A 10,540-nucleotide genomic window follows, 5' to 3' on the forward strand; every position below is an offset into this window, starting at 1 on the left:
ACTTCTCCACTCTTTTGTCCTCTCTCTTCATTTTTTCCAATCCCTTCTTTTTTTTGTAATGACCACATTGCCCATTTTCATTTCATTCCTTCCAGCACAAGCCTCGTAATAAGTTTTCATACGAAACTCTTTCTTTAAGCTCCTCTGCCTCATGTTCATGAGCCTTACCCTCGGCCAAACTCATGACTGTGAGGCCAATTTACGTCCTCTGACTTGCACACGGATTAACGTGAGAAGACCCATCTGCTCCCCTGCTGAACTATTCCTACATCCTGCTTTTAATTTAGCCACATTTATTTTTGCCGTGATACAAAGTTCTAAGCCACACTGTTTTTCCCCTAATCATCTCACTGTCCAGTTCGACTTTGCCTTAATATACACTCAGAATAACTCTTTGTACCCTCGCTGTGCCCCTCCCCCTGACGCCCATCTACACACAGTGGCGTAGTCATCTGCCCTTAACATCTGTCACCACCCGTCTCTGTGAAGTCATCCACCCAGACCGGCTTAACGCTCAACCCCCTCTGTACAAATATTGAGAGCGGGCCACAGACGCTGACTAGTCAGAGTCTAACAAGAACACAGACTGACTGGACTGTGTCAGACAATGATACAAAAACATTTTCTTTCAAGGGACAGATATGTACTTTGAAAACAATAAAGGAAAAGTATATCCTGTGTTTTTGAATGAGTCTGACACTTGAGGTCCACACCACCTGTTGTCATTCCTTAAAAGTGACACACACCTCTCCAGCTGTTACTGGGTCAGGCAGGGATTGTCAAATCTGCTTTGGTTGAGAGTACAGAAGTGCTAAAGGTTGTCAGGACAGCTGTCGTCAAAACAGGATGTCTTTGAGTCAGCAGCCAGGACAGGTGTGCAAAACAAACGACATCTGAAAAACCATGCAGGTGTCAAGGAATCAACAGTTTGGGCCCTCTGCTTTCAAATAAAAAGCATTCTATTCAGTGTAAAAGAATGCCTAAAAATTACTTAATTATCTGCATGGTGTTGAGGAATTTCCCCCAAAATACAACAAATGAACAGAGCAGCTTGACTGTATATTTTCTCTCTGTATATTTTTATTTACAATAGTTTTTTAATGCCAGGTAAAAGGATTAAATGCAATACATAAATATGAACATAGTAATGTGTTTTTTCCATACAAATTTGCATATAACTAAAGGCTGAAATTCAACATACTCTCAACAGATACATCTTTTATTTTAAGGAAACCTCACTCCCTAAAGAAGAAAAGATGTTTATATACACAACATATGCACTCGGACTCGCTTACATTAAGATATGCAGACACACAAAAAAATGACGTGTGCATTTCAAAACCAACAAAAAGAACAATGTTTCACAGACTCAAGTCTGACTTTATGCGTATACTATTGTGGTGTTGCAAATGCACTAAGGAGGGTTAGCTCATCTCGTTTTGACAACAGGAAGAAGGGCTTGTGCGCAAATTTCCCCCCAATGCGCACAAATACACTCACGCGGAAACAGACTGCACCACCTCACAGTCTTATTAAAAAGTCTATGTAATGTTCACACAAAATTAAAACTCCCAGACCACTGAAACTCTAAAGCGCAGTTGTGACAGATTGGAGGTTATTGGTTCTAGAATGTGGGAACAGAGTTTCCTACAACAGACGAAACTCAATCTTTCATTCTAAAACAAAGAAAAGGTATGATGTCACAGTAGCAAGTTCACATTCTAAAATAATGCTAAAAAAATGGCCTTGACGACTGGGCGGCCCCACATTCCAAGTGATTTTGTTAGAATAACAAACTGCAGTTTAACAGACCAACACATGCAGCACACACCATCAGGTAGAGCTTTGACACATCTCTTGAAAATCCAGCGTCTTTCATGGTAAGACAAAAGGCTAAACAACACTACTTACTCAGAAACTACACGGCCACGTTTTGGCACAGAGTATCTCCCACTCCCATTGCATGAGGACGGGAACAAGCAAATAAAATAAAAAACAGCTAAAATTTCCTGAAAGGTGTCCTATGCTTTAGGAGAAAAAAATAATTTGCAATAACTAGCATAAAACACCACAGAGAGGCAAAAAATTAAATAAACTGAAAGAAATTAATACCTATTAGAAAACCAAAATCTGTCAGATAGTTAATGCACGAGCCTCAGACGGTACAGTTCTCTCGTTTTCTTCTTGAGGTGATCGAAAAACACAAGTCCGTTTTTCCAAGTCATCCATTTTATCCACCAGTGTTCTTGAAGAAAGAGGGAAAAGCTTATATTCTCTGGATCTTATCGGCAACTACAACTGGATTCTCCTTACGGATCTTAGCAGCAGCTTCCGCCTTGTAATCGTACGTGCAGTTGTGCTTGTCAGAGTACCGGTGAATTCCACAGAACAGATTACCGCATCGACAGTCAAAACCTGTAAAACAAGAGAAAACATAAGACCTCCGTTCATAGATACGCATGACTGTCAAACTAATAACAGAATGACCAATCCATGAGCCTCACCTGTTAGGCCGACTCTCTTACGGCAGGTAAAGCATCTATTTTTCTTAGGTTTGATGGAGTCTAGGATCTTGTCCTCGTCGCTTCCCTGAGCCACAGCGATAGGGGAGTAGGAGGAGGTGGGCTGTGTTATAACTGTAGGAAGAATAGAGACAAGAAGGATTGTTAAATAAAACAGTTGCAATGTGGCATGGGTGGATTCTGGAAGCAGTTTGTGGGGTTTAAAGGGGAAAGAACTATGGTCGCAATTTTATAGGGCTGTTCCTTAAAATGAGCTCTGCCACAAACCCCAAAGTCCCAATTTCTGTCAGAATGAAGTTAACAACACTGCATGAACTCGCATTAAAACTGGAGCAGACCCAAAGATGGCTCTGTTTGTTCTTGGGTCTGGACTGACAATAAGAGTATATATCTGAAGAATGGGCATGTACGATGCCAAAATACTTAGCGAAGTCCATTTTAGTAAAAAGAGGAACTGACACTGTCTGAAGGCCCAACTACCAAACTTCTCTTCGATACTTCCTTTGAGATTGACATTGTTATCAGAGTCTTATAAATAAACACACCTTGCAACACCTGAATGGTTGCAGGAATAAGTGATAAAACCAATAAAAGTCATTTTGCTTACTGCTGTAGCTGCAATCATTTTAAAATATATTTAGATAGCACCTTTTGGTCTACCAACATTCGTCAGACATTTTTTGTTGAAAAATCCAAATACAGACATTATAAATTCCCCCCGGTGCACAATTTGTTTAAACTTTATTTTAAGGGTTGTGATCAGAGCCTGGCGTTAACATTTTTGCCCACCAGCCACTGTGGCTAGTGGTTTTAAAAAGTTTAAGTTTAAATTCAAGCCCTGTAACACCAACAATATTAATCCGAAGCAAAGGAAACGAGTGAGTGCGGGGAGGCGAGTTTGTGCATAAACTCGCTGTCGGAGAGATGAGAAAGCACAGCTGGTATTGTGTATCTATTCTGCAGAAAATGACAATTGGGAGAGTTTAAGATATTTCAGTATTGATATGCATCAATTTTTTTTTTTTTTTGGCAACACTACATTGCACTTAATTATTTCAGATGCCCTTTTAAAAGACTACAATTAAAACAATTACACATTATATATAAAATTGAAATCCACCTGCATTTGGGAGGTGTTAATGTCAAGCCCTGGTTGTGATATTAATTAAATGTTTATCATAATGATCTACATTTACCAATTTTAATACGTTTAACGTTTCATTCTGCTTTCTAAATAATGAGATTAAATATAATCATTTTTTTCCAATGACAGCACACATTTTAACAGTATGAATCTACATATAGTTTTGTGGAAGAAAAAAAAATCTAATCTCAGATTAAACTTTATAAAAAGCAAATACTTTCCAGAATATATTTTAACAGTTTGCAACAATGACAATATAAAAAACAGGTATATTTATTTTTTAGAAACAATTATTTACTTCAGCTGTCTTTGAAAGGAATCACACGTAATATTTTTTTAATTAAGTATAAATACTTTATTTTTAGGAAAGTGAGTCCATTTTGTCGACATGACAAAGTTTGGAACACCGTGTATGATACTAAACAAGGAGCTTTGTATGTCTACTTCAAAAAATATTGGATCATTTTTAACTTCAATTACCTGGTTCAATAGCCTCAGTTTTAGGAGACAGGGCCTTTTCCTCTCTAGAAATACTCATTTCTGTCATCTGTTGCGTCACAGGTAAGGAGGTCGAAGGAATGCTTCTGCAAAAAAAAAAAAAAAAAAAACCTTGGGGTTTCAGCACCTGGCTTTTCTTGAAACACATGAGATCATTGAAATGTCAAGCAGCTGAACATAAAATGCATCCTTTCTCAATCTGAGGTTTAACAACAAACACACATGTGAAGTACTCACTCTCTCATGGTATCTGTTCTGGGTGCAGGTGAGGCCTCTGCTTTGTTTATGCTGGCTTCTAGTCTCTGTATAGCACAGGCCTCCGCTGAGGGGCTGCCAGCTGGTCCAACAGAACACAAAGACACAAATCACAAACAGTGCAAAGGTGCAGCTGTGCTACAGTATACAAAAGGCCTGTGACACAAAGCAGTGCTGCCTAGTACAAAACAAGTGCAGCTTATTACAGTTTCTCAGGAAAGTCTCAACATAGAGATAGAGACCTCAAGAAAAATATTAAGCTCTAAAACAACTCAGCTATCACTGGGTGCAGGTGGGTCTGAAATGTCTTACAAGCAGTAATATGGCGGTCTGTTATTGCTGTAACAACTTTAATGTCATCGTCTCCAAGAGGTGCAATGAATGAGAGCCCTTATACCATAGTATAACCAATTTATTTGTGTGGTCTGTAACCATAGAGAGAGCTTTCCAGGAGGTCAGACAAACAGGTTAATGTTTCAGTGTGACTTACCCAGGGAGCTCATGGGACTACGATCACTGCTTTGCTGTCTGTTCAGGTGCTCCTTATAGCACACCGAGCACATGCCATTGGTCCTGGGGTTGCCATAGAAACCACAGCCTGTGGTACACAATATAGGCACAGGACTCTGGTTTGTCTCTTGGGCCATTGCTAATATCACAAAAGGAAACAGACAGAACAGGAATGTCTTGTTAATAATGAGGGCATTGTGGTTGGCTTACATGCACATGCAATGAGTTGAGGAGATTATTGTTTTCAAGGTGCACTCAGCTAAAAACTAGCTGTTTTTAAATTGTTTTAACCTACATGGACTGTATCACCATCATGGATGTTGCCATGTTCAGGTCACATGACCAGTCAGAGTTACATATATGTATTTTGATAAGCAGTGTTGTGCAAGTTACTTCCAAACTGTAATACATTATATATTACTTGTTACTGTTATTTAAAAGTAATTCATTAGCCTACAATATTACTGTCTCAGAATTGTAATGCGTTACATTACTCCTGTATTACTTTTGAGTTACTTTCACCAAAATAACTATGCAGAAGTAGAACTTAACATTCCAAAATGACTAGGGCTGTAACGATATGCGATATGAAACCGAAATCGCGACACTCAGATCCACAAACCTGCAGAATCGCGACACACCCCTTCCAACTCCCAGCGTTATCCATACCGTCCAGATCCAATGCTACCACATCTTTAAATTACTATTAGTATTATTTGAAGTTAACTTAACATTATAAAATATGTAGACCTACACCACAAAACTAGTTGAGGATAAATTATTAAAAATTTGGGAATTCCAGCATTATGGACATGACATTTGCAGTCAAAACTTGAAATATAAATTCTCAGAAAATGCATTAATACCAAAATATTGAAACGTCTGTTTATCCATAGGCTCCTCCCTGAAAGGAGTCCAGACATTAGGAAAATATCAGTCTACACATGCGTTTTATATTTAATATTAGGGAAATAGACAGTCATGCGTGACAAAACAAATCTTTAACTTTTAGGAGGCAACGATTTTTTTTGTTGTAATTCTGTGAATAACACTGCGCAAAATCGGATGGAGAAGGGTTGGCTCTCCACAGAACATAAAATATTCATTTTATTTTATTTTTCGTGTTCGCATTTATGAAGAAAAAACAATGTTACAGATGTGACAGTTCTCCGTTACGGACGCGACCGCTCTGAAGCGGCACTAAAAGACTGCTTTAAAACTTTCACAGAGACCTTACACAGAAGACACAAAGCCTTTCTTTAAAGTGAATTTCGTTTTGTATTAATTGTATCTTAATTTTAATCAATGTTTCATCAACCAATTGCCTGGATTTAATAAATAAGAAGTAGGCTAAACATAGCAGACAATTATAGATAATCACGACCAGGAGGCGCCGGCACGTGAACTGGAGCGTGTCTCATAAATGAACCGAAACTCAGCGTATAAGGTAGCCTACTCACGGACCTGAAAAATATATCTATATTGAAATGTCTACTTGTAAACAGAACAATTCAAAACGAAAGAAAACAGACTGCTCTCTGCTTATGAAATGAAATGTGCATTTCTCTCTGGTGCATTCACTAGCCTACTGCGAAGATCGCGAGTCAGCATCGTCAACTTCATCTTGAATTTATTAATAAACAATTAAAATATCGCCTTGCTATATTTGACATATTCATAATCATTGCTTTTGCCGGTTCTTTGTGACAGCTTTTATAGGTGCTTTATCGGCAGCGCCGCCGCCCTTACATGAACGCGTCACCACGACATCAAAAACATGATTGCGTGATGAAAACATGAAAAATACCACATAAACATAGCCTAACTGTTTAGAAAGAAAACACAGAACGAATAGCCTAATGCGCATACTTCCATCTCGCAAATGTATAGTCTTCTTCATGCCATCTTCACCATTAGCCGCTTTTCCACTGGCCACAGTGGCCAGCACGAGCACAGAGGCCGAAAACATACCTCACGGCACTCCTGTAAAAAATAAATCGCTATACAAATATATCAGACGCTGCCATTTAGTCCTTATTTACAGACTTGGACACCACACGCGGCTACTGACTGACCACGAACAGGTAATTTAGCCTACTTGCATTTTTCATTCGTTAATGTCTTGCTGGTTTTTTTTGTTTGTTTTACAATTAAAACTAAAAGTCTGTTGTAACGCAAGCCTAACTGAACATGTACCGAGTAAAATATTTCTGAAAATTTATTAGTAATGCCTTACACTACTGCGTTACAGCAAAAAGTAATATGTTACTGTAATGCATTACTTTTGTAACGCATTACTCCCAACATTGATGATAAGAGCCATAGTGCATGCATGTATAATACAGTGATAAACAAGTAAAGATTAATTCAAAAAACAACATTACCAGACCAAATAAAATATGCTGTAAAGAAAGAAAGAACCCCCCCCCCCCCCAGTTGTAGTACTGATCATGTGACCTCAACATGGCTGCACCCATGAGGGCCCCACTCCATGTAGATTAGAATTAAAAAAAAATTCTAGAAAACTGTCTTTATCTCATGTAAATGTACGTCATTTGAATGGCATTTAACAAAAGTACTCTTTGTGCGCACAAAAGTCACATTGTGCACCTTTAAAGCAGAGGTGTTTTAAACTTCTCTAGAGTCTCTAAGCGGGAATACACTGCCGCTTTAATTAAAAGACATTGTTTTATCTCAGCCAAAAATAAAGACAAGTTCCTCAACCACCCTCTTCAGGACAGAGTAATTACAGTGAAGTGAACCGTCTGACCGGACTAATAGAGTTCTGCTGCATCTATTTCTAGCCACTTCCAAACTGAACTCGCTTCCAAGTCAACATACCAAAATAAAAAGGAAGTTACACATAAAACAGCACGATACAAGCTCTCCCACCCATGACTAAACAAACGAGTGGGTCTTAAACGTAACAGCCTATGCAATTTCAGGAGGTCGTAAAGGTAATCTCTCTGAGACTCTGAATAATATTTTAAGCAAAAGAAGCAAACAAATGTTGTTAGGACAGTGTTCAACCATGGAAGTCAAGGCACCCACACCAGCTGACAGACACCACACCACTGATCAATAACCGCTCACGAACACTCGTGCTAGTCAAGGGGTAACAACTTTAAACCTTCACCAACCGAGAATTACAGGTCATTTAACCGTCTAGATGACGGGACAGCCGTGTCCGTGATGGCTGTGATTCAACCTTGCGAGCTGACTATTTTTAACAGCATAACGGGGCATCATTAAGCGCGTGGTTACCTAGGTAGGCAGCTTACTACTGTCGAATCTCACAGACAAACTACACTGGGTGGATTGTAGCGTACTGGAGGAACTAGAAAGGCAGGTAAAAGCCCAAAATAGCAAGACATCAAATATCATGACACATCCAAACGCAATCATCGCGACTATGAAGCAGCACTGTCTTTGTTTAATCTTCCTTTGTCCCTTTGCTCCAGGATTTCCTTCCCAGACAGAAAATCTGCCCTTTGAACAAGCCCGAAACAAAAAGCTTAGGCTACTGGTAGCCAGCCGTTTGGCTGGGTTACTAGTATCATAGAACAGGAAAACGCGAAAACTAAACGAGATTTCCTTGGATTTATAAGGGCACGGTCGAACAATAAACAACCCACCGCAAAATGAATATAATTTCGTTGGATTGTGCGTCTGTTTCAAAAACCACTGTTGAAATTCTGAATAAAAAAAGACTTAAGAACAGACAGTCGCAATTCGACTTCTAGATCAATGAACAAGATGGAAAAAAAGTTGGCGATTGTCCGTGTCTTGCGTTTTATATAGAGGCGATTCACGTTCTGGGGCTTGTGATGTTCATGAAGGTTCTGCTGACAACTTGGGACACTTTGTTATTTTAGGGATCCACCCGTAGAAAAAAAGCTCAATACCTCGAACAACCCTGGCGTTTAGATCCGAGCGAGCGGTTTATCTCGCTGTGCTACACGTTCTGAATCGGTAATCGCTCCCTTTTTCAGGGTCAACCTCAGCCAGTCTTTCCGTGATCACAGCGACAAACCTCAGATTATCACCTAAAATAAAATTAAAAAAACGTTGCGATGCTTACCTTGGTGTATTTTCAAAATCTAATCGGTCGATGAACCTCGGTTAAAAAACAGGGACTCTTCGAAATTGAGTTTGTCTTCCTCCCGAGGCTTTGTGTCGGTGATGTAAATAAGTCAATTCCTCTCCCAAGCTCTTCTTTCACTCTGTTTGTTTCCTTCTTTAGTAAAGGGGAGTGGCTGAGAGCGTCATCACTTCGAGGCAGGTATTCATTGGTCACTCGACGTTTGGGGGCAGGGCCTACTGGAAGTCAAAGAGGTGCACAATCCTCTTTAAGATTTGCCACCTACACTGATGACGAATTCAAACCTTCCTGATGAAAGTCTCCCAAGTCTGAAGACACCGAAAAAGTCAACAACAGGCTCATGAAATTGATTTAACGGGTACATGTTGTGTTATACATATATTCTCATTTTTATTTGAAACTTTACACATTTGTCAGTGACCAATTTGGTGTTATCTGTCCCACTCTGTTGTGGCCTATAGCTCTGTTTGTTGTTGGCACTACAACATTTGGCATGTGTTGACACTCTGATGCCATCTTTACTTTGCAAAGGCTGAAGTGGTGCATTTACACAGACAGGTTAATGTTGCACAGAGGTGTCAGAAACGCATTTACATAGGAATTACAATTGCAGAAACAATGTTATGAAAATTAGTTTGTAAGTAGGAAAATATAAATGTAGATTGATAAATTAATGTGGAAAATGAATTAGAAATAATTAGATACTCTCTGTCAGGACAACAGTGAAGTTTAAGGCCTGTTCAGAGCAGCCTGTGTAAAAAATATGTTTACACTGGCCATTCTGGAAATCCTATTTCAAAGAAGTTCATTCATTTTGTTAACTCTGTTCCTGGAGATGCTGACAGCTCTTGTGTTTTTCATTACACACATATTTTGGTGTCAGTAAACAAACACTCATGTGAACTGTATGAACCCATGAGCATTGGTGTAAGGGAGATTCCTCTCAGTGTAACTCAACTCAGTGTGTCCTGATGAGGGTGGCTTTGCACATGAGCAAAGACAGAAGCCGCATGGTTGTTTGTGAAAAGAACAGTTTGAGGTGGAGGTGGGGGACGAGTAAGCTGCAAATATAGGGGAAATAAACCTGCCTGAACTAGTTTGAGTTTGGTTTGTCACACCGTGTGTGTGCATGCATTTGTTGTGTGTCCTGTACAAGGGAGTGGCTTAATCTACAGCATGTTTTCCCTTTAAACTGATGTATTTGGTGTGTCAGGGCTGAAGTATAGATCCAAGCCCATATCAAATGTGAGAACAAAGCAAACACACACCATGTGATTTTTGCATTTTTAGTACAACAGTAGGACAGTAGGTCACTCTCTTGAGTGCAAGGTAAATGTGTAAATGCTTCCTTATCTGCATGCATCCTTAAGTACACAGAACCTCACTGCATTTACATTTCGCAGAAGCTTTCAAGATATCCACCTTAAATTATATATTATATAATGTTTTCCTTATTCACATATATAACTGCTCTTTATGAGCCAGTTAAGTGGAAGTAGTTTTGCATTT

The 10,540-nt window shown here is 39.2% G+C and overlaps 1 protein-coding gene across 1 annotated transcript; it reads right to left on the reverse strand.

Annotated features, from left to right (window-relative positions):
* Positions 1-1,062: 1,062 nt before the first annotated feature.
* On the reverse strand, positions 1,063-9,341 carry zfand5a (zinc finger, AN1-type domain 5a). The gene is made up of 6 exons (XM_077241047.1): positions 9,011-9,341; positions 4,910-5,068; positions 4,402-4,501; positions 4,147-4,250; positions 2,505-2,636; positions 1,063-2,415 (listed from the first exon to the last, which is right to left on the reverse strand). The coding sequence occupies exons 2-6, from the start codon at positions 5,064-5,066 to the stop codon at positions 2,267-2,269; spliced, it is 642 nt and encodes a 213-aa protein (XP_077097162.1). The 5' UTR covers positions 5,067-5,068; positions 9,011-9,341; the 3' UTR covers positions 1,063-2,266.
* Positions 9,342-10,540: the final 1,199 nt, after the last annotated feature.

This window comes from Siphateles boraxobius, unplaced genomic scaffold, assembly GCF_051911475.1.
Source record: "Siphateles boraxobius isolate OS27281-9 unplaced genomic scaffold, OSU_SipBor_1 24, whole genome shotgun sequence".
NCBI classification, from domain to species: Eukaryota; Metazoa; Chordata; class Actinopteri; order Cypriniformes; family Leuciscidae; genus Siphateles; species Siphateles boraxobius.

What these genes read in the sequence shown, in the direction of transcription:
- zfand5a (XM_077241047.1), bottom strand. Translation starts at nt 5,066, where the DNA reads ATGGCCCAAGAGACAAACCAGAGTCCTGTGCCTATATTGTGTACCACA. An exon ending in AGAACAGATACCATGAGAGA is followed by an intron (nt 4,251 to 4,401) that starts GTGAGTACTTCA and finishes TTTTTTTTGCAG; the next exon opens with AAGCATTCCTTCGACCTCCT. An exon ending in AACTGAGGCTATTGAACCAG is followed by an intron (nt 2,637 to 4,146) that starts GTAATTGAAGTT and finishes TTCTTCCTACAG; the next exon opens with TTATAACACAGCCCACCTCC.